The 27,968-nt window shown below is 40.9% G+C and overlaps 1 protein-coding gene across 3 annotated transcripts; it reads left to right on the top strand.

Annotated features, from left to right (window-relative positions):
* Window positions 1–7: 7 nt before the first annotated feature.
* PGLYRP2 (peptidoglycan recognition protein 2) lies at window positions 8–9,783 on the top strand. 3 transcript variants are annotated; one of them, XM_031947937.1, is made up of 8 exons: window positions 8–88; window positions 356–463; window positions 1,570–1,639; window positions 1,836–1,938; window positions 2,919–3,914; window positions 5,213–5,423; window positions 8,744–9,038; window positions 9,383–9,783. In XM_031947937.1, the coding sequence occupies exons 3-8, from the start codon at window positions 1,619–1,621 to the stop codon at window positions 9,422–9,424; spliced, it is 1,668 nt and encodes a 555-aa protein (XP_031803797.1). In that variant the 5' UTR covers window positions 8–88; window positions 356–463; window positions 1,570–1,618; the 3' UTR covers window positions 9,425–9,783. The 3 variants fall into 3 exon arrangements, with proteins under 3 accessions (XP_031803797.1, XP_031803796.1, XP_031803798.1); XM_031947936.1 differs by having other exon boundaries at window positions 42–143; XM_031947938.1 differs by lacking the exons at window positions 8–88; window positions 1,570–1,639 and having other exon boundaries at window positions 95–463.
* Window positions 9,784–27,968: the final 18,185 nt, after the last annotated feature.

Genomic DNA, 27,968 nt, shown 5'->3' with positions numbered 1-27,968 from the left:
AGGGGATTTCCTATTGTACCGTCCCTCCCCTTGTCATTGCTACGTTCTCTTCTGAGCCACCTGGGAACTTCCCAGGCTCAGAGTCCCAGTAAGTGAAGAAATCTACCAGATTAACAGTCACTTGGGAGTTTGCTACCCCGCCTGTAAGTTAGAATAAAGGGCAGGCAGATAGACTGCCAGTGGGTATTCAGCCTTCAGAGCTCCGAGACCAATGCAAGAAGGTTTATACTTTGCCCTGGGAGAGGCCGCTTCTGCTTCCCAACTCAGAGTAGCTCCTGGAATGGATTTGGTCACAGAATCTTAGGTTTTATTAGTGGAAAGAGAGACAATCTGGTCCAACCGTTTCATTTTACAGTGAAGTTCAGATTGGGAAGTGAAAGGAGTTGCCCAGGAGCCAGGACCCTGAATCCCTCGTCCAGATTTCTGTTCTTGGAGTGAGCATTTGCTGCCATCAACAAAAGAGGTAAGTGTGAGAGTGTGGAAAGGTTGTTGGAGGAGCGGGGAGCACCTTGAAAGGGCAGCGGAGTCATAAGATAAATGCTGTTATGTGGGAGGAACAGCACTTGGAGCTCTCTTTTATCCTGATCCAGGAAGAGGATTCTGGGGTCCTACTTTCATCTCCAACTCTCTGGGTATATGTCTTTCCTTCTCTGAGAAGGAAGTTAGGAGAAATCTTTGGGTTGTGCTCTGCTTCCCTCACAATCAAAAAGACTGGATCCAAAGTATCTGGGAGGTGCTAGTGTATGGTTATCTTACCAAATCACAGGATCACCACTACTACCACCACCACCACAACTACTAGATAACCTGTCTTTCCAGTTATATACACTAAGGCTAGAACCCAGGATTCCGCAGGTAAGTGATGGTGTTATTCATGGTGGGGCTACATGGGAGGGACCTTAAGTCCTAGTCTAGCTGTACCTGACACATTTCACCTAGAAACTAAAGATACACTAGCAATGACAGGCCACCCCCTTGTTTTGGCCTCTGCTTATTCCCTCTGGAAAATAGGGATAGTCATTCTTGTCTTTATTGCCCAGAAATGGAGAAGATTATGAGGATCTTTAGGATCATTTGAACAGAGGGCACTCTCCTAGACACAGGAGAAGGGCGGAGACAAAAGACTCCAGAATTAACCCCAACAAAATTGTTCATCTATAGGAGAAGGATTGAGACTCAGGTGAAGGAAAGGGATTCACATAGGCTCCCCAATGAAGTATAAAAACCAGAGCTTCTTTATCCCGGTCCAACCCATTTAGGAAAAGAGAGGAGGAGAGAAGATGGGACCCTTCCCTATGTCCTCAACAGGTCCATAAATTGTACCTGGCAGAATAAGGCAAAACTGGGGAAGATGGAAAGAGCAGAGAGAAAAGGATATAGAGTTATGGGGAAATGAAGGTCCTTCATAAGGTGTGAGCAAGCTCCTCCAGGACTCCTCTGGAAGCCAATTGCAAAAAGTGGCTTGGTACTGGGACATGAAATTTACTCCTCTCCCAGGAAGAGTAGGAGACGCATATATAAACTCCCAACCAGTACCTAGCTCTGTCTAACCTATTCTACCCTCTTCAGGTTCCCTGACCTCAAGCTGGCCCATCTGGGACTTCTGTATCTTAGTTCCATGATATCCTTATCAGAAAAGGTAGGAAGGACACAAGGGAGAGGAAGCTAACTCCAAAGCCAAGGAGTTCCAATCTAAAAAGGACAGAAGTCTTAATCACCTCATTCAACCTTGTCTTCTCTCCTGGCAGGAGTAAAAACTTCCCATCTCTTACTTCTCAAATCCTCTTAGCATGTCATATTCCTGGTCTTTATCTTTAATGTCATGATTCTTACAGCCTCTTCTCCAAGGAAGACTCTTTGGACAGGGCTCGGCAATGTTGCTCTGGGGGTGTCTTTTCATCGTGCTGGATGTTCTGCTGTGGCCTGAGTCCAGAGCAGGTATGCTCAGGGAGGCACCTATGAGAGTCCTCATAGTTTGTCTAAAGGGCTAGTATTGGGGCATTTGTGGTTCTAGAGAAGAGGTTCCTGGACATAGAAGATTGGGGATCAATATTAGGGACATAAGACAGAGGGTATAGAGTCCCCCAGAGCTAGGATGTCTAAATTTAGGGGAAAAAAGGTGAATCAGGGGTTGAAGGTTCTAAAGGAAGGAGGAAAGGAAGTAAAGGTAGGGGGAACTTATGCTAGAAGTGGAGTAGCAAGCTCCTAAGTGATTTGCTAGTCTGGTAGATTCCTGTGTTCTGCTTGATATGAGCTGGATTTAGGCCTGAATTCAAATTCTGCTTCTGCTATCTATGTGTCTTTAAGCAAGTACTTAAAAACTCAAGTGTAAATATAGACTGGAAGACGCCTAAGGTCCCTTCCATCTAAAATCTCTGATCATGTTTCCTAAAGTCCTCTTCAGCTCATGCCTTCTCTGTTGTAAAGTCCTTTCTGAAAGATGTTCTGAATACTTCATCCACTCTGATATCCCATATTCTAGAATTCAGGGCTTCTTAAACTTTTTCTATGCACAAGTCCTTTTTGCTCAGGAAATTTTTACCTGACTCCAGCTATATCAGTATATAAAACAGGTATACAGGCTCTATTGCTGATTTACTATGTGATGTTGAAAAAGTCACTTTTCTTCTCTGGCCCTCAATGTTGTCATCTGAAAAAAAAATCTTAAAATCTGGGTCCCACAGTCCCCTTTAGCTTTTGCCTAAAGGGGTAGGAGTGAATGATGTGTAAGCTCCTTTAATTTCCAATATTCTCTGTGACTGCAAGCCTAGATCCTAACATGGTAATTAGTAAGAGTATTCTCCAATTCTTAGGATGCAAAATTTATCCAAGCCCAACAGAATGAAGCAAAGAGGAGTGGGCAAAATTTGGAAGATGCAAGCCAACCACTAAGTCATGATGTTCCTCTTTCTCTACAGCATCTCTGCCTTTGCAGATGGACTCCGTTATCCAGATTCTAGCACAATTAGAGCAAGAAGAATCCATTCTCCAACTCACAGCTCCTGGTCTCCTTTTGATGTCTGGGAGTGCAAACAACTTCTCCCAGCATCTCCTCTTTTCAGGGGTCCCATCTCCAATGCAGCTCAAGCTTGACTTTCTTAGTCCAGAACTTCAAGCATTAGCCACTAGCTTAATCCCCCACGGAGTGGACTCTGGGCAAGAGCATGGGGTAGTATTAGCACCCGATGGCTCCACAGTGGCCGTGGAGCCCCTTCTGGCAGGGTTAGAGGTTGGACTCCGAGGCAGAAGGTCTATCCCCATTTCCCTGGAGTTCATAGCTTCTCCTTCTGAAGTCATAGCTGCTCACAAGAAAGAAGGACCTACATTGGCCCCTCAAGTCAGCATGACCCTCCAAGATGATGGAAACATTTCCCCAGACCCCACTATCCTCCCAACTGTCCAGACTAACTCCTCAACCGATGTAGATAACCTCCTGGCTGTCACTCTGACCAAAGCATTAGGAGTAGCCTTCCTCCCCGGTCCTGGAACCCATACTCCCAAAGGCCTAGGACCTGATGGTTGTTGGGATCAAATTTCAGCCCCCAAGACCTTCTCTCTGTTATACTCTGAGGCCCCCTCTGCTCTCACGGTAGCTTTCCTCCATGGGGCACTGGATGGGGCCCTGCTAGGGGACTACCTGAGCAGGCACCCCAAGCCCAGCCCACCACTCAGCCACTTATTGGCTCAGTACTATGGAGCAGGAGTGGAAGGGGACCCCCAATTTCGGAGTAACTTCCGCAGGGACAATGGTGCCAGTCTAATTTCACAGGAATCCCTAGTCCAACAGATAGAGGGCTCTTTGCTCCTGCTACAAGAGTTAGAGCCATCTAATTCCCAGCTGAAAAATCTATCCCAAGATCAACTGGCTGAAGTTGCTACTCAAGCTGCCAAGGAGTTCACTGAGGCTTTCCTGGGTGAGGTGGAATCTGTTTTTACACGCACCCGCAAACATGTACCAGGAACTATTGTTACGCAATCAAAGGGGCTTTTAGAATAGGAGACACCCCAGCTGTTAGATTCAATCACTTCCTGCCTTTGGGGGGGTGGGGTGAGAAGGAAGGAGGAAGCAGGGGGGAAGGGAGTGGTTTCCACTGGGATTAACCAAGGTATATTCTGGGAGCTATCCCAGATAGAATGTGGTTACAATAGGTCAGACCTGGAATTTCTGGAACTAGCTAGCGTTGTTTTTAAATGTGGAAAACTCTTGTTCAGCCTGGATGTTTTGAAAAAGGCAGAATAGTCCTTGGTCATTTGGCCTCATTAGCCTAAATTCTTAAAGTCCTTCTGGCTTTGTGATCCTGGGCTCTACTTGATATAAACTGGATTTAGGGTCTGAAGGTCTGGATTCAAATTCGACTTCTGCTATCTGTGTGTCTTTAAACACGTCACTTAAAAACTCATTTGTAAATATAGACTGGAAAACTCCTAAGGTCCCTTCCAGCTAAAATCTATGATCCTGTTTCCTAAAATCCCCTTCAGTTCATGCATTCTCTGTTGTAAAGTCCCTTTTGAAATGGACATAGGAATACTGAACACTTCATCCACTCTGATATCCCATGTTCTAGAATTCAGGGCTTCTTAAACTTTTTCTATTCCCAAGTTCTTTCTGCCCAGGAAATTTTTACCTGACTCCAGCTATATCAGCATATAATATTGATATACAGATCAAACATTTACTGATTATAAATTACAATTTTGTGACTCTCACTTTCAGTTTCAAGGTCTCAAATGGGGTCATGAACCACTGTTTAAGAAACTGGGTAATCTAGATCAATTCTGGAAGACTTGAGTTCTGGACTAGACAGGGAAACCAGAATCCAAACCTGATGTAAGCAGAAGAGATTGTTCCTTGGAGCACACTAAGTGAGAACAAACAGGCTGGGTCAGGACCAGAGAAAACTTTGGGTAATGACAGGAAATAATCACAAAGTACTAGGGTCTTTCCTTTCTGAGGAAGAGCAATCCATCCATCCAGACCCTAACAGCTCGGGAATTCTGGCTCTACTGGGCCACTAACCTCAGATGCCCTTATCCCAAACATCTCTAATTCTGAGGCAGGAGGTCAAGTTGGGGCAGAAGGGGGATCTGCCAGGGTTCGATGTACATGTATGTGACTCCCTCTGAAGTTTTAGGATATTTGTTTTAAGTGACACTCCTCCTCCTGCTCCACCTTCAGAAGCACACTGACATTGGTATCTCATCTGTCACCCAGAATGTCCGGCCATCTTGCCCCGCTGCCGCTGGCAAGCAGCTCCTTACCGAGGGACTCCCAAGATGCTGAAGCTACCTTTGGGGTTCCTTTATGTGCATCACACCTACGAACCCAACCAACCCTGTACCAGCTTCTCCCAGTGTGCTGCTGACATGCGAAGCATGCAACGTTTCCACCAGGACATCAGAGGCTGGGATGACATCGGCTATAGGTAGGAGGGGGGGGGGGTGCAAAAAAAGAGAGGGAGGCTACAGTAAAGCTGAGAGCTATACAAATTAGTGGGGGGTTGTGGGAAGCTTAGCATCCAGATGAGGAAGATGATGAATCCACTGCCCTTATTAAGCAGCTAGTATTTTAAGTGCTTAATATGTGGCAGGAAATAGGTTAGATGCTGGGGATAAATCCATAATAATGAAAGAATTCTTAGCTTCAAGGATTTTATATTCTATGTAATGGGATAGATAGAGATAAGCATAGATACATGTATATATGTACATATATAAGGAGAAGGAAATGGCAAAGCACTCTCTTTCGAAAAACCCCAAATGGGACACAACTGAAACAAATTAATATTAACAATATATGCATACATATATATATGTGAGTATTATATGTATGAAAAAAAGATAATAATTGAGGGATAGGGCAGATGAAGGAAATTCAGCAAGGGCGTCATGCATGAGGTAAAATATGAGTTGGTCTTTGCAGAAAAATCAATGATTCTATGACAGAGAGGTAGCCATGAGGAGATAGTGTATACAGAAAGGGATGAACACAGAAGGAGATGGGCTGTGAGTTGGTTACACCCCTCCTGGGGCATAGAAATCTATTTCCAAGGCACCATGTTTTAAGAAGGATGGGGGCAGCATTATCTTTAAATGAAACAGAGGACCTGAGTAGGAATCCCAGTTTTGTGACTCCTGACTTCGAGATCTTGTACAAATCGCTTAACCTTTCCCAGATGAGGGAAGTGGGCTAGAACGAGGACCTCAGTGGGAATAATCCCGGTTTTGTGACTCCTGACTACGAGATCTCGTACAAATCGCTTAACCTTTCCCAGATGAGGGAAGTGGGTTAGAACGAGGACCTGAGTGGGAATAATCCCGGTTTTGTGACTCCTGACTACCAGATCTTGTACAAATCGCTTAACCTTTCCCAGATGAGGGAAGTGGGCTAGAACGAGGACCTGAGTGGGAATAATCCCGGTTTTGTGACTCCTGACTAGGAGATCTTGTACAAATCGCTTAACCTTTCCCAGATGAGGGAAGTGGGTTAGAACGAGGACCTGAGTGGGAATAATCCCGGTTTTGTGACTCCTGACTAGGAGATCTTGTACAAATCGCTTAACCTTTCCCAGATGAGGGAAGTGGGTTAGAACGAGGACCTGAGTGGGAATAATCCCGGTTTTGTGACTCCTGACTAGGAGATCTCGTACAAATCGCTTAACCTTTCCCAGATGAGGGAAGTGGGTTAGAACGAGGACCTGAGTGGGAATAATCCCGGTTTTGTGACTCCTGACTAGGAGATCTCGTACAAATCGCTTAACCTTTCCCAGATGAGGGAAGTGGGTTAGAACGAGGACCTGAGTGGGAATAATCCCGGTTTTGTGACTCCTGACTAGGAGATCTCGTACAAATCGCTTAACCTTTCCCAGATGAGGGAAGTGGGTTAGAACGAGGACCTGAGTGGGAATAATCCCGGTTTTGTGACTCCTGACTAGGAGATCTTGTACAAATCGCTTAACCTTTCCCAGATGAGGGAAGTGGGCTAGAACGAGGACCTGAGTGGGAATAATCCCGGTTTTGTGACTCCTGACTACGAGATCTCGTACAAATCGCTTAACCTTTCCCAGATGAGGGAAGTGGTTAGAACGAGGACCTGAGTGGGAATAATCCCGGTTTTGTGACTCCTGACTAGGAGATCTTGTACAAATCGCTTAACCTTTCCCAGATGAGGGAAGTGAGCTAGAACGAGGACCTGAGTGGGAATAATCCCGGTTTTGTGACTCCTGACTAGGAGATCTTGTACAAATCGCTTAACCTTTCCCAGATGAGGTAAGTGGGTTAGAACGAGGACCTGAGTGGGAATAATCCCGGTTTTGTGACTCCTGACTAGGAGATCTTGTACAAATCGCTTAACCTTTCCCAGATGAGGGAAGTGGGTTAGAACGAGGACCTGAGTGGGAATAATCCCGGTTTTGTGACTCCTGACTAGGAGATCTTGTACAAATCGCTTAACCTTTCCCAGATGAGGGAAGTGGGTTAGAACGAGGACCTGAGTGGGAATAATCCCGGTTTTGTGACTCCTGACTAGGAGATCTCGTACAAATCGCTTAACCTTTCCCAGATGAGGGAAGTGGGCTAGAACGAGGACCTGAGTGGGAATAATCCCGGTTTTGTGACTCCTGACTACCAGATCTCGTACAAATCGCTTAACCTTTCCCAGATGAGGGAAGTGGGTTAGAACGAGGACCTGAGTGGGAATAATCCCGGTTTTGTGACTCCTGACTAGGAGATCTTGTACAAATCGCTTAACCTTTCCCAGATGAGGGAAGTGGGTTAGAACGAGGACCTGAGTGGGAATAATCCCGGTTTTGTGACTCCTGACTACCAGATCTCGTACAAATCGCTTAACCTTTCCCAGATGAGGGAAGTGAGCTAGAACGAGGACCTGAGTGGGAATAATCCTGGTTTTGTGACTCCTGACCATGAGATCTTGTACAAATCGCTTAACCTTTCCCAGATGAGGGAAGTGGGTTAGAACGAGGAGCTGAGTGGGAATAATCCCGGTTTTGTGACTCCTGACTAGGAGATCTTGTACAAATCGCTTAACCTTTCCCAGATGAGGGAAGTGGGTTAGAACGAGGACCTGAGTGGGAATAATCCCGGTTTTGTGACTCCTGACTAGGAGATCTTGTACAAATCGCTTAACCTTTCCCAGATGAGGGAAGTGGGTTAGAACGAGGAGCTGAGTGGGAATAATCCCGGTTTTGTGACTCCTGACTAGGAGATCTTGTACAAATCGCTTAACCTTTCCCAGATGAGGGAAGTGGGTTAGAACGAGGAGCTGAGTGGGAATAATCCCGGTTTTGTGACTCCTGACTAGGAGATCTCGTACAAATCGCTTAACCTTTCCCAGATGAGGGAAGTGGGCTAGAGCGATGCTATTTAAAGTCCAGCTCCAAATCCAAGCAGAACCACCACCCGAACAGGCAGGGGAGTGGAAAGCAGACCCTAAGAGCATGCGGGGGATGTTTAGAAGATATTGATATGATATTGTTCTCTGCGGCATAAAAGGAGAAAGTGTGTGTGTGTGTGGGGGGGGGGGGCGGGTAGGCCGTTTCCGGGTGGGAGCCTGCCCCAGGTCAGAGGGCGGCCTCCCTGCGGGGCGAGCGGCCCTCCGTAGCCGTGCTCCAGGGCAGGCCGGGGCGCCCCCTAGGTCTGGGGCGGGGGCGGGGAAGGGGGATGGGGGATGGGCGGGCGCAGGCGCGCCGGGCCGCCCCCCTCAGCCTCGCGCACCTTGGCCCCGCAGCTTCGTGGCGGGCGCGGATGGCTACGTGTACGAGGGCCGGGGCTGGCGCTGGGTGGGGGCCCACACCCTGGGCCACAACTCCCTGGGCTTCGGCGTCTCCATCATCGGCAACTACACGGCCACGCTGCCCGCGGCCCGCGTGCTGAGCACCGTGCGCGATTCCCTCCCGCGCTGCGCGCTGCGCGCCGGCTACCTGCGGCCGGACTACACCGTGCAGGGCCACAGACAGCTAGTCCGCACCGAGTGCCCAGGGGACGCCCTCTACCGGCAAATCAGCACCTGGCCGCACTTCGGGGTGAGCGCCCCGCCCCGCCCCCAGCCTCGCCCTCTCCCCCGCCCCCACCCCAGCCCCGGTCTCCGCCCTTACTCCCGGCTCCTCCCAGACCGCGTTCTGCTCCCAGCCTGAACCGCCTCCAGCCTTTGCTTCTGGCCCCGCCCCCGCAACTAGCCTCAACTTTATTCCCTGCGCCCGGCTCCTGGCCCGATTCCGGCGCTTACAGCCACTCTCCGCCTCCCTCCCGTCTCCACCGGTCCCGCCCCGGCAGGCCCTGAAACCTGTCCCTCTCCCCCCGCTCGTGCTGCCCAGCCCCCTCCGCAGCCTGCGGGGCCCGGGACTCTGAGCGCCGTGGTCTTTCCCAGGAGGCGAAGAAAAGCTTGAAGAAGCGCTATCGCCCGCACTAAGTCCGCTGCAGAGAGGGGGCCGAGGGCCCCGGGCTTCCTGACCGCCAGCCGCCGACGGAGGCGAGCTCTGCTGCCAGCGGGCCGCGGATTCTGCGCGGGCGGGAGGCCGGGAGGGGAGGGGAGGCTGTGCCCGGTGGTTTCTCGGAACGCACAAGTCGGGGCCTTCCGTGCTCGCTGTCCCTGGGCCCCTCCCAGCTCCGACTTTGTGCTCTGCAGCTCCTCGGGGGCACGCGGCCGGAGGTGGCTTTGGGGGCGCGGGCAGGGCCAGAATAGTACCGCAATAAAGCAATCAATGAATGTTAAGTGACTGGTGAACTGCCCAACTAAATACTGGGGTACAAATGCAAAAGAAAAAAAAAGCAAGATAATCTCTCAGCCAGTTCACAACTTAATGGAAGAACACACCCAAAAAGAAGCTGAAAAGGTGAGGAAGGAGGTAGGGGATGGAGATTTGTCTGAATTCGGCATTTGGGGGCGAGGGCAGGGACAAATAGTACAGCAATAAAGCAATCAATAAATATTAAGTGACTGGTGAACTACCCAACTAAATACTGGGGTACAAATGCAAAAGAAAAAAGAAAAAAAAAGCAAGATAATCTCTCAGCCAGTTCACAATTTAATGGAAGAACACACCCAAAAAGAAGCTGAAAAGGTGAGGAAGGAGGTAGGGGATGGAGATTTGTCTGAATTTGGCTTTTGGGGGTGAGGGCAGGGACAGAATAGTACAGCAATAAAACAATCAATAAATATTAAGTGACTGGTGAACTACCCAACTAAATACTGGGGTACAAATGCAAAAGAAAAAAGAAAAAAAAAAGCAAGATAATCTCTCAGTCAGTTCACAATTTAATGGAAGAACACACCCAAAAAGAAGCTGAAAAGGTGAGGAAGGAGGTATCCAAGCTGAGGCAGGATGGAGATGTCAGAGAATTCCCAAAGTAGTGCAGCCAGGTAAGAAAGATGTTCGGAGGTGAACTCCCTCTGTGAATGAAAGTTTGGGGGCACAGATCAGAGAGACTGAGAGTACCAAGGCTGATGGGATCTTGCTGGACAATGAGGTTATCTCAGTAATGAACTTCCGGAGCATAAAGGAGAAGGCCAGGTGAAAAAACAGGGAAAGCATATGGCTGAGATCTATATCTGGCTTTGTCTAGGCATTTCTTATTTATGATCTCATGTGAGCTTTACAAAATACTTATGAAATAGGTCCTGTTATTATCCACATTTTACCTAACAGAACTGAAGCTCAGAGAGGTTGTGATTAACACATGTTTTTACAACTAGTAAGAATCATAGTGACTCAAGCCAGAAAACAATCTACTAGATTGCCAAGTAAGGACCCAGGTGCCATGGCTGCCACACTTCCCATAGAGTCATCTCTGGAGACTTAGGTGAGCAGCAGATTGTGTTCCTTGACTGGCAAACCAGCTTTCTCCTCTCCAGCAATGTGGCGCTAGTGAGTTATAGTGTGTCCATGAGGCCTAAATCTTCACCTTGGAGTGATAACTTCCTTCTCTCTCTCCTTTATGTCTGGTTCATATGCAGACCCTATAGCCTACTAAGATGCTTCTAGCTGAATCATGATAACAACAAGTGAGGGAAGTATACACTTGGAGGCTCTGTAACTGATTCCAGTTGATCTACCATGTGATGGAGAGGAATTTTTTTCCACTGGCTATGTGCCTCTCTTTGTAGTCTGAGACAGTCCGGTGACTCATTCGTAGTGTCCAGTGAGACTATACACTTAAGGTTGTACCCACCCAGGCCACATTGCCCTGAGAAAGGCTGCCTGGGCTCTTGGCCACCTAAGTAGGCAAAGGAGTAAGACCCATCTTCACAGGATCATGTGTCAGCCTGTAAGGGAGAGGGTCCAGAACTTCTCCCCTTCCAATTTTGTGTCTCAGTGTTTTCAGCTAAGTCCAGTCTAGAGAGAGGAGTGGAAACATCTAGTGTTTTTTTAATATCTCCACAGCCAATCAAAAAGCATCCTGTAGTTAGCCAGAACTAGTTACAGAAAATCTACCCGTGCCCCAGAGTCTCTCCAAGGCCATCACACATCCATTACAAGGCCATTACTCACGGCTATTATATGTCACCACAACTCTCGTGGAAGGACACTCCCCAGGGTCTCCATGTGGAAAAATCATCTCAGCAAACTGATGGGCTTTACATATGTGTGAGATTTCCATCAGACTTCAAACACTAATTTACAATTTACCTCTCAATAAAAGAAAAACTTGACGTGGACAAGCACTTAAGGTTAACAAAGCACTTGTTTACATCACCTCATTTTGTTAGAAATTTTAGAAATTAGGAAGCTGAGACTTGAAGTAATAAAGTTACTTTACCAAATTCAGAAAACCATGAAATTCTGCAGATCAGATTTGAACCTAGGGCTCTCTTGATCCAAAGTTTAGCACTCTTACTACTCCATCCAATCGATATCCTTCATCCTAAGCACCTCTTGAAGCTATTTAGGTCTTCAGTACCTCTTGTCAACCCATAGCACGCCTGGAATCCATGAGTGTTACCAGCCGGCCTGGGATGCTAGCTCTATGGTCCAATTGGTAATTGGTGGGGAGGGCAGAGAGGAAATACCAGAGATAGGATCTGAATTGCCCCAACACAACACCTCTGCCCATTCATGTCTGGCTCTTTGCTGGCTCCCTCCAGTCCTGTGTACTATGTCCTTTAACCCCCATCCCTGGTCCCTGCCATCCTATTGATGTAGATCCACTATGACTCTTTTTCTGCTCTCAGGGAACACAAAGGGAGTAGGAGTCCAAACAGAATTGTAGAACCAATTAACTCTTCCTCGGGAGGAATTTCTATCATGATATGGAAGACAGATTCTGATGAGAAAGCCTGGGTTACCATTGCCTATGGAAAAGCATAATTAGAAATAGCTCTACCCTAAGCATAGTAACTGTCTCAGTCTCTGCCTCTGTCTCCTAAATTACTTATGTGTGAGAATCTTGCCCAGTGGTCAAGTGGGCATACCACTTGAGGAATAGAAACCATACAGAAATTCACTATAAATGAACCTGAAGGGATAAGGAAGTTGTGATTAAATAAAACATGGCTCTCCTTGTAGAAGCAAGTAAAAGAGTTAGTTTTATCATGTGTCTAAATGTGGCAAGAAATATCATCCCGTGAAATCTTTGGTTTTCTCAGATTGCAGTACTACATCAGCAAAAAGACTACCACCCAAAGATAACCATCTTGTGTTTGCCAATATATATTAGAGAAGATGATTAAGCAGATAAATTATATAAAGACCTGAATGAGGCTCTCCAAATTAAGTCAACAGACTTAGCAACCTCAGTACAAAGATATGTATCAAGGAGGAGGATGAAAAATATATTGGGAAAAATGACTTGAGAATTGAAAATGAGAGATGCTGAACTGAAGCCTTACAGTTATAGAGCAGGAATACTTTCCTCAAGAAGAGAGTTAGAAGACCCTGGACATGGATGGCACTGAGTAACATCACCCCTGCCCCCAAATGAAACTGATTGCATCTTAACAGACAGGAAATGACTAGTTGCCAATTTCAGTACACAGTCATTTCCAAATCATCTGTGTACAGTCAGATCATTAACTTGATAGATGGTAACCAAATTCAACACTAAATTGGAGTAAAGGTTGAAAGTGAGACAAATGTATAGGAAACAATTAAAACAGCTCAAACTGATCTCTTTAAAATCATTATTAAATTCTAGTTTTAATTTATGGAATAAAGCATGCATTTCCATTACAACACAATTTTAAAAATTGCATATGAAACTGCAAATCTACTCTGTATAACTTGCTATTCCTTTCAAATTTATTAAAAAATTACCATATTTTTTAAAAAGTATGTGGTCTCTAAAAAAATGAGAAACAGACAACCGTACATGGCTGTTACCATTTACTAAGGAAACTTAATATATACAAAAGCAATCACCACAATGAAGGTACACAGATTCTAAGAACCACCTCAGTTACTAAATATTTGACCTTTTTGTTAGAAGTAAGACAGTCACAAAATAGGAAAAAGCAGTTTGTGTTGTAGGGGGCCACAAGTTAAGTTTTCAGAAAAATAACTAAGACTCAAATCAAGTCAGAGCATCCTAAGAATAGTTAAAGGTGAAAATGGAAGGAGAAAAACAGACAAAAAAAAAGAAAAAGATCTACCAAGATTTCTACTGTAGTATTGCTTTGCAAGCACAAGAATTCCTATAATTTATGGCATTAGATATTTTGGAAAGAAATTCTGGGAGGCTGGGCGTGCAGGTGATTAGAATTGTTTCCTAGAGACTTCCCAGAAGAAGGCCAAAGAAGAGAGGGGAAAAAAATATGTGCTTTAGGTGCCTTAGAAAGGAGCAAAGGAATTCTGTATCTGGGGAGAGAGAGACGTGCAGGGCGTTTCCTGCTCAGCATTTGCATCCACAAAGACTAAGAGAACTAAGGATTGTGGAGGTCCCGCTGTGGTAGGTGCGGCCCCCTGTATTGTGGGCTGAATCCCGTTTCAGAGAGACAGCCCCCTCATAAATGTTTCCCCCTTCCCCATGGTTCCAAGTAGAGGGAGAAGACTATGATGAATTGTCCCCTTTTCAGTATCTAAGCAAAGAAATCACTGGAAGCATTTCCTGCCTGAACTGATCAGTTTCCTACCCTTCCCCCATCCCCAACACTGAGTGTTCTTCTGTTCGCTCCCTCTTTTCTGTTCTGATTTGTTCTCCTTGATACATAAAAATAATTTAGCACACTATCTTTGCTTATGTGATTATTTTGGGAAGTGGGAAGGTGGAAAAGGTCTAGAATAAATGCAATAAATATTGCAAGGCTCCCTAGGTCACTTACCAACCCTGAAGGACTGACTACAAATGCTTTTCTCTCCTTTTTAAAACACACACACACACACACACACACACACACACACACAAAGGCATTTCCATACACACGTCAAGATGCAAAAGAGGCTTTTCTCTGAAATCTTAAATCTCTGTTTAGTTTTTTAAAAAGAATGTAATAAATTCTACATGTTACATGCAAAATTCTTGTATTTCTGCACTTCCTTTCTGTGACTTTTTGTGCATTTAAAAATGTCTCAATGGCTTTTTCAGGGATATCACCATTGCTTACCATCTCCCTAATTCCCACCCCTTAATTAACAAATTTAACAAATTAACAAATTAAAAAAATCTTGTAACTAATAAGCATAAGTCAAGCAAAACAAATCCACATAATAGACACATCCAAAAATGCATGTCTCTTACTGCAGCTGGTGTACCACCTCTTTCTCTTTCAGGAGGATGGCAACATGCTTTATCATAGATCCTCTGGTAGTATGGTGCATTGATCTGAGTTCTTAAATTTTTCAAAATTCTTTTTTTTTTTTTTACAATATTTCAAGACTTTTGTAAGATATTTTCCTAGATCTGCTAACTTCACTCTGCAGTGGTCCACACTTCCCGAGGATTCTCTGAAAGAATATTTTTTCATCATTTCTTACTATGCAATAATATTCCACTACATTCACATGTAAGGGCAGTGAAGTAGCACAGTGGATATCAGGTCTGGAGTCAGGAAGACTCCTCTTCCTGAATTCAGAATCTGACCTCAGGCACTTAGTAGTTGTGTGACCCTGGCCAAATCACTTCCCCTGTTTGCCTTAGTTTTCTTCTCATCTATAAAATCAGCTGGAGAAAGAAATGGCAAAACACCCTAATTACCACCTATCCTTACCTTCCCAACCCTATGTCAAGTCAAGAAATTCTTTACAGAATTTGGGAAGTGTCTTTGCCAAGAAAACCCTAAGAGGAGTTACAAAGAAGCAAAAATAGCTGGAAAAGACTAACAACAACTATATATATATACTGAAATTCATTTATCTATTTCCCAGTTATCTAGGAGGAAATATAAAGCATGTTTGAAGATTTTAGTTCTTTGCTCTTTTTTTTTTTTTTTAACTCTCTCCTTTAGAAAGTTTGTTTTGCTGGTAATTATTCCCTCTCTACTATTATCTTCTTTCACTTTCCTCTCTATCCACCCTTGTCCCCCTATTGAATTTAGTGTATTTCTCTACTATATGTATATACATAAGCCCATTTATATTATTTCATATTAGGTCTGTATGTATATGTGTATGTGTATTTAAGAGGTAATCGTTTTTAAAGTTAAACATGCAATTCTTCTAAACATATAAATCAGATCACAAGGGGAAAAAACAACAAGCAAGCAAACAATAATGACAATAATAAAAAGGTGAAAATATTATGCTTCAATCCACATTCAGTTTGCATAGTTCTCTCTGGATGTAAATGGCACTTTCTATCACAAGTCTATTGGAATTACCTTGAATCATCTCATTGTTGAAATGAGCCAAGTCCATTACAATTGATCATCACGTAATATTGTTGTTACTGTATACAGTGTACTCTATGTTCTGATCACTTCACTTAGCAACAGTTCGTGTAAGTCTTTTCAGGCTTTTCAGAAATCAGCCTACTCATCATTTCTCATAAAACAATAATACTCTATTACTTTCATATACCACAACTTATCTAGTCATTCTCCAACTGATGAGCATCCACGCAATTTCCAGTTCCTTGCCACTACAGAAAAACTACTACAAAGATTTTTGCACATGTGAGTTCTTTTCCCTCTTTTATGCTTCTCTGGTAGAGATATTACTGAATCACACTTAACACCGTACAGCAAGATAAGGTCAAAATGGGTTCATGACCTAGGCATAAAGAATGAAATTATTAATAAATTAGAGGAACACAGGATAGTTTACCTCTCAGACCTGTGGAAGGGGAAGGACTTTATGACCAAAGCATAACTAGAGATCATTACTGATCACAAAATAGAAAATTTTGATTATACCAAACTGAAAAGTTTTTGTACAAACAAAACTAATGCAGACAAGATTAGAAGGGAAGCAATAAACTGGGAAAATATTTTTACAATCAAAGGTTCTGATAAAGGCCTCATTTCCAAAATATATAGAGAATTAACTCTAATTTATAAAAAATCAAGCCATTCTCCAATTGAAAAATGGTCAAAGGGTATGAACAGACAATTCTCAGATGAAGAAATTGAAACTATTTCTAGTCATATGAAAAGATGCTCCAAGTCATTATTAATCAGAGAAATGCAAATTAAGACAACTCTAAGATACCACTACACACCTGTCAGATTGGCTAAGATGACAGGAAAAAATAATGATGATTGTTGGAGGGGATGTGGGAAAACTGGGACATTGATTCATTGTTGGTGGAGTTGTGAACGAATCCAACCATTTTGGAGAGTAGTTTGGAACTATGCTCAAAAAGTTATCAAACTGTGCATACCCTTTGATCCAGCAGTGTTACTACTGGGATTATATCCCAAAGAGATTATAAAGAAGGGAAAGGGACCTGTATGTGCACGAATGTTTGTGGCAGCCCTTTTTGTAGTGGCTAGAAACTGGAAACTTGAGGGATGTCCATCAGTTGGAGAATGGCTGAATAAATTGTGGTATATGAATATTATGGAATATTACTGTTCTGTAAGAAATGACCAACAGGATGATTTCAGAAAGGCCTGGAGAGACTTACACGAACTGATGCTGAGTGAAATGAGCAGGACCAGGAGATCATTATATACTTCAACAACAATACTATATGATGACCAGTTCTGATGGACCAGGCCATCCTCAGCAACGAGATCAACCAAATCATTTCTAATGGAGCAGTAATGAACTGAACTAGCTATGCCCAGAAAAAGAACTCTGGGTGATGACTAAAAACCATTACATTGAATTCCCAATCCCTATATTTTTGCCCACCTGCATTTTTGATTTCCTTCACAAGCTAATTGTACAATATTTCAGAGTCTGATTCTTTTTGTACAGCAAAATAACGGTTTGGTCATGTATAAAAAAAAAAAAGAGAGATATTACTGGATCAAAGGATATGCACAATTTTATTGCCCTTTGGACATAGTTCCAATTTGCTTTCCAGAATGATTGGATCATTTCACAACTCCACCTACAATGCATTAGTGTTAGAATTCTTACAAGGTGCTAAATCAGTGGAATTGAAGAGACAATGGCTAAATCTATTTTAGTATAGATTTAATCCTACAATAAATAATGGTTTCCTAGTGATGTAATGATTGGAGTATACTCAGTGTGCAGCACATAAGCAAGAAGCTCTCAGGGCCAAAGAGACCCTGAGAGATTGAGAAGCCAGGATTCAGTTGGGCAGAATGAAGGAAGACAGAGAAGTGGTGTCAGGCTGTCCTGTGGAGAACACTGAAAGCAAGATCCAGAAGGCTAAAGGATTTGGACTTTAACAGCTGGCTGCATTTGGGATTATTACTTAGAACTGAAAGGAAGGCTGCTTCCAGAAACACCCCAAGAAACCTGCTCCCAGAGAATAAATATATATTAGAGAAGAGAACATTACACATTAGTATCACACTTGTCCCACATTCCCTCCAACATTCATCATTATCTTTTCCTGTCATCTTAGCCAGAGAGATAACCTTTAAAAAGCAGAGTTGACCAAATTGGGGTAGAAGGCAGGGAAGGAGAAAGGGAGAAGGAAAAATACAAAATCTCATTAAAAAATTCCTAAAGAATTAGAATTGGGTAAGTGGAAGCTAATAACTCCATGGATCATCAAGAAACAATAAAACAAAGTCAAAAGAATGAAAAAATAAACTATGAAATATCAAAAAAAACAAAAAACAACTGACCTAAGAAATAGATCAAGGAGAGATAATGTTAAGAATTATTAGACTACCTGAAATCTATGACCAAAAAAAAAAGAGCCTAGAGATCATATTTCAAGAAATTATCAAAGAAAATTGCCCTGATAGTTTAAATTGAGAGGGTAAAATTAAAATTGAAAGAATTCTCCAATCACCTCCTGAAAGAGATCCCAAAAGGAAATCTCCCAGGAATATTATAGCCAAATTCCAAAAGTCCCAGGTCAAGGACAAAATATTGCAATCAGTCAAAAACAATTCTAATATCATTATCAGGATCACACAAGATTTAGTAGCTTCCATGTTAAAGGAGTGGAGAGTTTGTAATATGATATTCTGGAAGGCAAAGGAGTTAGGATTACAACCAAGAATCACTTACCCAGCAAAACTGAGTATAATCCTTCAGGGGAAAAAAAATGAATATTTAATAAAATTGAGGTTTTCAAGCATTTCTGATGAAAAGACCAGAGCTGAATAGAAATTTGACATTCAAACACAAGACTTAAGAAAAACATAAAAAGATAAACATTAAAGAATAATCATAAAGGCATCAATAAATTTAAACTATCTACATTCCTACATGGGAAGATGATACATATAAGTCTTTAAGAACTTTTATCTAGTAGGGCAGTTAAAAGGAATTTACATAGACAGGGTATGGGTATAAGTCTTATATCTCAAAAATCTCAAAAAAAAATGAAAATGGGAGAAAGAGAAACTGGAGACTGGAGAAAGGAGAGATAGAATGGAGAAATTTTTTTTCTCGTAAAAAAGGCATGCAATGAAGAGTTTTTACAATGGAGGGAGAAATAAGGAAAGTGGTAGATAATGTTTGAACATCACTCTCATTGAAATTGGTTCAAAGAAGGAAGAATATATGTGTGTACATACACATATATTGTTGAGGCATACATATACATATACATATATATTGTTGAGGCATTGGAGGTTAAGTGACTTGCCCAGGGTCACACAGCCAGGAAGTATTAAGTGTCTGAGGGCAGATTTGAACTCAGGTCCTCCTGACTTCAGGGCTGGTGCTCTATCCATTGTACCAACTAGGTGCCCCAAGAATATATATATTTTAAAGCTATATATATATATATATATATATATATATATATATATGTATATATATATATATATATACATATATGTATATGTATATTTATTTATTTAATCATCTTCAATTGTGTCTGACTCTTTGTGACTCCTTTTTTTGGAGAAAGTGCTTTTCTAAGCAAAGATGCTGAAGTGGCTTGCCATTTCCTTTTCTAACTCATTTTATAGTTGAAGACTTTGAGGCAAACAGGGTTAAGTGACTTGTCCAGAATCACATAGCTAGTAAGTGTCTGAGATTAGATTTGAATTCAGGTCTTTCTGGCCCTAGTTATATAGAGAGATATAGATTTAGACATAGACATAGGTACAGATAGATATACCTAATTGTTTATATATATGTATATGTGTGTGTATTTATATATACACACACACACACATGCATACATGCACAGAGTTGTATATAAAAATGTAATTTGCCCAATTGGGAAAGAGGAGGGAAAGGGGATTAGAGAAAGGTGGGGGATGATAAGAGCTGAGGAGATTAAGGGAGGCAATGGTTAGAAGCAAAATAGATTTCTGAAGAGAAACAAGATAAAAAGGAAAAAGGAGGGAAAAATAGAAGATAATGGGAGGGAAGGAAGCACACAGTAATCATAACTGTGAATGGGAATGGGATGAGCTTACCCATAAAAGGGAAGCAGATAGCAAAATGGATTAGAAACCACAATCCAATAATGTGTTATTTATAAGAGACAGAAAAATTTTAAAACATGAAACAGAAAGTTGCTATAATTTTTTGTTGGTTTTTTGTTTTTTTGACACAGAGAGTTAAAATAAAGGGATAGAGCAGAAACTAATATGCTTCAGATGAAGCTGAATTTAAATTTCAACTGAAATTTAAAAAAAAAAAAGCAGGGGGAACAATCATGATCTCAGACAAAGCAAAAGCAAAAATAGACCTAATTAAAAAAGATAATCAGGGAAACTGCATTTTGCTGAAAGGTACCATAGACAATGGTGGGGAATTAGATGGCACAGTGGATAGAGTACCAGGCCTAGAGTCAGGAAGATCTGAATTCAAATCTGTCTTCGACATTTACAAACTGTGTGGCAAAGCACTTAAGCTTGCTTGCTTCAATTTCTCCATCTGAAAAATGAACTTGAAAAGAAAATGACAAAGAAAACTCCAAAATAGTCTCACAAAGATTTGAACATTATTGGAGTGATTTAGACAACAATAGTAATATCAAAAGTAATAAAGCAATATCAAAATTTTTACAAACGTTTCTCTGGTAAAGATTTAATGTCTCAAATATATGCTGCCAAATTTATAAAAATAAAAGCCATTTCCCAATTAATAGTCAAAGGACATGAATAGTTTTTAGAAGAAATCAAAGCTATCTATAAGTACATTTAAAAATGCTCTAAATCACTATTGATTAGAGAAATGAAAATTAAAACACTCGAGTTATTCCCCATACTTAGCATAAATGACAAATGCTGAAGGGATGTGGAAAAGATAAATACAGTAACAAACTGTTTGTGGTATTATGAACAGGTCCAGCCATTCTGGAAAACAATTTGAAACTATCTCCAAAAGGAACATAAAACTATGCAATCCAAAAATATTACCACTAGGTTTATATCTCAAAGAGATTAAAAAAAAAAAAAAAAAAAGAAATATTTATAGAAATTCTTTCTGTGGTGACAAAGAATTGAAAATTGAGGGGATGATCATAAACTAAGGAATGACTGAACTAGTTGTGGCAGTGGTCTCAAAAAAACATGGGAAGACCTGTGTGAATTAATGCAAAGTGAAGTGAGATCATTGTGCACAGTAACAGCAATATTGTATGATGATCAACTGAAAACCAGAGATTACTCTGATCAATACAATGATCTAAGACAATATGATAAAAAAAAGATGCTATTCATCTTCAGAGAGAGAACTGATGAACTCTGAATACAAAATGAAGTATAATTTCTCACTCTTTTTCTTGCTTTTTAAAAAAATATGGTTAATATGGAAATATGTTTTGCATGATTTCACATATATAATTGATATCGTACAGCTTGCCTACTCTGTGGGTGGAAGAGGCAGTAGGAGGGAAGGAGAGAATTTGGAACTCACAAATTTAAAAAGAAAAGAACGCTAAAATTAAATAAATATTTTTTTTTCCAAAAGAGAACATCTTATATAAATGGTGATGCTCCTATTTAACTCTATTTAACTTGATGCTCATTGCATCAAGCCTCAGAATCTGTAGAATCTGAGATTTACAACTATTTAAAATAGCACAAAAAACAATCTACACAGGAAAAACCAAGTGGAGAAAAAAACATTTATTATCCATACTATGGAGGCAGGTGAGGTTAGTATCTGCCATCAGATAAAAATTACTCAATTCCTATTTACTTGAGCCCCTGGGGATTATGAGGCTGTAACAAATGAGATAGCCTTCTCCCAGTTCAGTGAAAGAAGGAAGGAGTAAAATCTCACAATGGGAGCAAAATGTGTAAGCATTTGGAGAAATGGCCATCAGGAGCTCTGTAAAACAGTGAATAGGAAGATCACAGGCCTGACATTGTGGGAAAACAGGCTACAGCTTGTGTTCAATCAACTTCAAACTTGATGTCACAACCTAATTTCCAAAATGGCTTTAACTGGAAAGAACAGAAGATTGGAAATCCACCTAGTGTAGCCATTGCTGCTGCCTGAGCAAAGTCACATGAGAGAGATGTAGATTGGCTGTAGCTGCCCAGTTGCTGATAACAAAACTAACATTATTCCTCCTTCTCCCTTTTTCCCATTGTTCTGGCTTACCCTGAGCTCATGTTCCCAATCTTTAGATCAAGAATTTGTCCATTTTGTTTTTGCCACGTGTTTTCACAAGAAAGTAGTTTCTCTCAGATGCTATTCATTATGTGCATCTGTGTATATATGTACGGGGAGATGGATGTGTGCCTCGGAAATTAAATACAGATAAGAGGGAGGCAGTGATCTGTCAGGGACTCAAAGGGAGAGAGAGAAATATATTCTCTTTCTAATCACTGTAATCACTGGGACTGCCAGCTGTGGGGCTCAAGCTGAACAAAAGAGATTTTATTGATCCCTATTATTATAGTTCTCCAAAGGAGAGAAAAACATGTGAATAGACTATCCTGAACATAAAGGTAAGCCAGCGGTTTTCTAAAGGTAATCCTGTTTGAAATAGTGACCTCAGGCAACTTCCCTTCCCCTGCTTTCTGCTAGGGCAGATTTCAAAGAACTCTGACTTATTCTAATGCCCCTATATCCTCAGGAAGAATGAGGCTATTGATTAAAAGATAAAGTAACCCTATCAGGGTCTGAAGAGAAGGGCTGAGAAAGATTGGAAACACCCATATGAGGAGGGAGCCATAGAGAAAATAGCTAGTTTCTTGGCCAAACTCCTAGACCCTCAACCACTGCTATACTGTGACATGCAGATGGATGGACAACCTTTGAGTTGATCTATTACTATATATATCTTATATTTAGATAGTGCAGAAAGTAGACCAAAATTAAATAAGAAGAAAAGAGTAGGCTATATTACTCTTGGAAAATAATATGACATTTTTAGAGATTCCTAAGTTTTTCCTTGAAACAAACCCCATCTTTTAATATTACTATAGTTCCCAAAAGTCTTAATGTAGTTTTTTTTTTTTTTTTTTTTTAATTAAATAACTTTTTATTGACAGAACCCCTGCCAGGGTAATTTTTTACAACATTATCCCTTGCACTCACTTCTGTTCCGATTTTTCCCCTCCCTCCCTCCACCCTCTCCCCAAGATGGCAAGCAGTCCTATACATGTTAAATAGATTACAGTAGATCTTGGATATAATATATGTGTGCAGAACCGAACAGTTTTCTTGTTGCTCAGAATTGGATTTAGAAGGTATAAATAACCTGGGAAGAAGAACAAAAATGCAAACAGTTTACATTCATTTCCCAGTGTTCTTTCTTTGGGTGTAGCTGCTTCTGTCCATCCTTGATCAATTGAAACTAAGTTAGATCTTGTCTTTGTTGAAGAAATCCACTTCCATCAGAATACATCCTCATATAGTATCGTTGTTGAGGTATATAATGATCTCCTGGTTCTGCTCATTTCACTCAGCATCAGTTCATGTAAGTCTCTCCAAGCCTCTCTGTATTCATCCTGTTGGTCATTTCTTACAGAACAATAATATTACATAACATTCATATACCACAATTTACTCAACCATTCTCCAATTGATGGGCATCCATTCATTTTCCAGTTTCTAGCCACTACAAAAAGGGCTGCCACAAACATTTTGGCACATACAGGTCCCTTTCCCTTCTTTATAATCTCTTTGGGATATAAGCCCCATAGTAACACTGCTGGATCAAAGGGTATGCACAGTTTGATAACTTTTTAAGCATAGTTCCAAATTGCTCTCCAGAATGGTTGGATGTATTCACAACTCCACCAACAATGTATCAGTGTCCCTCTTTTCCCACATCTCCTCCAACATTCTGCATTAACTTTCCCTGTCATTCTGGCCAATCTGACAGGTGTATAGTGGTATCTCAGAGTTGTCTTAATTTGCATTTCTCTGATCAATAGTGATTTGGAACACTCTTTCATATGAATGGTAATAGTTTTAATTTCATCATCTGAAAATTGTCTGTTCATATCCTTTGATCATTTATCAATTGGAGAATGGCTTGATTTCTTATAAATTAGAGTCAATTCTCTATATATTTTGGAAATGAGGCCTTTATCAGAACCTTTGACTGAAAAGTTTCCCTTTATTGTTTCCCCTTCTAATCTTGCCCGCATTATTTTTTACAAAAACTTTTCAATTTGATATAATCAAAATTTTCAACTTTGTAGTCAAAGTGATCTCTAGTTCTTCTTTGGTCAAAATTCCTTCCTCTTCCACAGGTCTGGAGGTGAACTATCCATGCTCTTCCAATTTTTTTAATCTCATTCTTTATCCTAATCTAACCCATTTGACCTTATCTTGGTTGCGGTTGTGTGGGTCAATGCCTAGTTTCTGCCATTAATTTCCAATTTTCCCAATAATTTTTGTCAAATAGTGAGTTCTTATCCCCAAAACTGGGGTCTTTTGGGTTTGTCAAACATAGATAATTAAAAGTTTTGTCTGTTTTTGTCCTTTGAACCTAATCTATTCCATTGATCAACTAGTGTTTTCTTAGCCAATACCAGAGGTTTTATTGCTTTTATAATATAATTTTAGATTCTTTCGAGGCCACCTTCATTTGATTTTTTTTTTAATTCCTTGAAATTTTGACCTTTTGTTTTTCCATATGAACTTTGTTGTTTTTTTCCAGGTCATTAAAATAGGGGGTCTGATTGGTATCCCAAAAAAATGATTAGTTTAAGGGAATATTGTCATCTTTATTATATTTGCTCGCCCAATCCAAGACATTTAATATTTATCCGTTGGTTAGATCGACTTAATTTTTGAAAGTTTTTTTATTTTCCATAAAATTTCATTTTCCCTTCAGATAGATTCCTAAATATTTTATACTATCATAGTTCAAATGGGATTTCTCTTTTGTAACTCTGACTGTTGGATTTTTTGTGATATATAAGAATCTGATGACTTATGTGGGTTTATTTTATAACCACAACTTTCTTTGGTTATTTCTAATAACTTTTTAAAGAATCCTGGGAGTTCTCTAATATAATTAATGTGGAAAGGGATAATTTGGTTTCCTCATTGCCTATTCACCTTTAATTCTTTCTGCTCCCATTGCCATAGCTAGCATTTCTAATACAATATTAAATGGTAACGGTGATAGTGGGCAACCTTGTTTTACTCCCGATCTTAATGTAGTTTTAAATATTAAAGATCATATGATAATAATTTGTATTGTCCTGAATATTATCAATTCTCTAAGACTATATGTCACTGAGAAGATGCCAGGATACATTGATAAAGGAAGATCCTCCATGGAGACTCCTTATAATGATGAAATTACAAGTCTGACAAAAAGAAATCTTCCAATGTACCATATAACTACAAACAGTGAAATAACATAATTCCTAAGGAGTCAAAATTGTGATTTACCAAAAGGATTATAAAAAGACAGAATGGACAAAATATCATTATTCACAACACGACTATTATGGAAATGTTTTTGCATGACTACACATGTATAACCCACATCGAATTGCTTAAATTGCAATGAGGGAGGTGGGTAGGGAGAAAGGAAGGGAATTTAGAATTCAGAGTTTTAAAAATGAACATTAAAAATTGTTTTTACATGTAGCTGTGAAAACTAAGATGCTAAAGTAATTTTAAAAAAATTATCAATGATGAATTGTGCACAAGAAGTGTCCTGACTGAAAAAAAAAAAAAAAAAGGCTAATCATATATGGAGATAAGAATAGATAATAAGCTTCTTAAGGGCAAAGTCTGTCTTTACTTTTTGTATCCTCAGTACTGAGCACAATGAGTGGCAATGTATGATTGATTGAGAATAAGGGATAATCATCAGAAATTTTCATACTGAGTGTGGACACCCATCTGTCATGGAGGTTATAGAGGAGAAGTCTATTTGGTGTTGGGTAAATGATTTCTGAGGTTCCTTCAACTCTAAGATTCTATAATTCCATAGGTACACAAGTCTTCACACCTTGGCCCCTTTCTCCTATGGTTAAGTTCCTTCTATGGCCTCCATTTTGTGAAGGGGTCCATGCCAGCAGTCATCCTTCATTTCCTTCCTGGTTCTGTCCCTGACTTTCTGGATTTTAAAACCATGTATCACTTGCTGTCTCATCCTGGAACTTTCCTTAATTCCCAGAGTCTCCTCTCTTTAGAACATATAACTTTCCTGCAACCTTCTCATCCTGCAATCAGGCCAATCCCCTTCTCCCATGGTGAATTTCTCCTGGACTTCCATTTGCCCAGGTTGGGCAATTTTTATTCCCCTTCTGGCTCTGTTCCTGATTTTCTGTTTTTCAAAGCAAAGACCCATTGATAGTTATCTTCATCTGTTCTCCTTCCTTATCTCTCTCTCTTATCCATCCACCACTTTCCCAATTTCCTCCTCACCTTTTCTTTCCCCATCCTTTCTGTTTACTCTTTCTTATCTACTCCTCACACTCTTTATCTTCTTCCCCCACTAGCTATCTACATACTTTCTACTCATTTTCCCACTTAATCTCTCTCTCTCTACTCTCCTTATTCCTCAAGGTCATTCTTCTCTTATCCTCTCTGTCTTTCCCTTTTGTTTTTTTGGGGGGTTTTTTTTTTGTATCTTTCTCTTTTCTTTGTTCCCCTTTGTTCCATCCTCCCTATCACCATAATTTCTATTTAAAGAGAATAATTAAAATGCAATGCAACTTAGATAATGTTAATTTGTGGTTTTCAATATCTAATTGGACCACCACTTCCCTACCCTATCCTCATCCTCTCTGCCTCTATCTCTATCCATCATTTTCCATCCTGTACCCATCCTACCCTTTCCCTCTAAATCCATTTGCTCTCACTTTTCTCCCAATATATTTCCTTCACCTTCTCTACCTACCTTTCTCTATCCATTCCCCCCACATTCTATATCCTCTCCTCTCTAGCTATCTACACAATCTCTCCATTTACCACCTCACCTTCTCTCTCAAAACTTTCTCTGACTCTTTTGCCCTCTCTTCTATCCTTTCTTTCCTTCTCTCTATCAATTCTCCATCGTCCCTATCTATTCCTCTACTTCTTCCCACTTTCTCTATTTTCATTCTCTCTGTTTGACAAAATAAATAAAAATACAATATAAATAATTTTAATTTTTGATTTGTTAAGCCAATAAGTCATCTCCTCCAATCTATCCTACAACCGCTTCTCTCCTCACCTCTGACCCTCTCTATCATCCTTTTTCATTATCCGTCCCCCATTCTATATTCCCTTACCCTCTTCTGTTGTTTATCTTCACCCTTTCTATCATCTCTCCATATCTACCTCCATTTTCTCTATTTGTTACCCTTCTGATTTATTTCCCTCTGTTGCACATGCCTTCTCTATCACCTCCCATATTCTTAAAAAAAAAAAAGCCTTCTCTAATATTCTACCCTCCAATTCCATCACTTTGCCTTCTCTATCTATTTCCATCCTCTATTCTCTCATGATGTGGTGGAAAACACACTGGGCAGAGTTAGGAAAGATGAGTTTAAATTTCGTCTCTGGCGTTTACCTCCATAAGCCTCAATTTCCTCACCTATAAGATGGAGTTCATGTTCATATTACATACCATCAGTTTGTTGTGAGAATCAAGTGAGAAAATGCATGTCAAGAATATGTTGTTCAAACCTGAAGGTCCTCTCTACTTATCACCCTCACTGTCTCTATCCATCTTAGAGTCACAAAACTTTACATGAGTCGTCTATAGAGGAGTAAGCTTGAGAGCAGGTTCCATTTCATTTTTGGTTTTGTTTCTAATGCACAGCGTCCATCTGCAGCATAATAGGGGCTTTATAAGTACTTCTTCTTAGGATTCATTTAAGATGAGGAACCTGAGGTTCAGAGAAATAAAGTGGTCAAACATTTTGTATATAGCAGAGCCAGAACTTGAATCCACACTTGAAGATTCCAAGGTCTGTCCACTATACCATGGGATTTTCCCTCCTCCATCACCTTTGCCTCCAATTATCCCTCATAATGCTTTGGATGATCTCTCTTAGTGCCAGCCTCAATCTTAGCCTGTTTTCTCCCCAAGTTCTCTATAGAGCTCTGGGG

This window comes from Sarcophilus harrisii, chromosome 1 (assembly GCF_902635505.1).
Source record: "Sarcophilus harrisii chromosome 1, mSarHar1.11, whole genome shotgun sequence".
NCBI classification, from domain to species: Eukaryota; Metazoa; Chordata; class Mammalia; order Dasyuromorphia; family Dasyuridae; genus Sarcophilus; species Sarcophilus harrisii.
The sequence above is the reverse complement of the archived record's forward strand: the minus strand, read 5'-3'. Positions and strand labels throughout refer to the sequence as shown.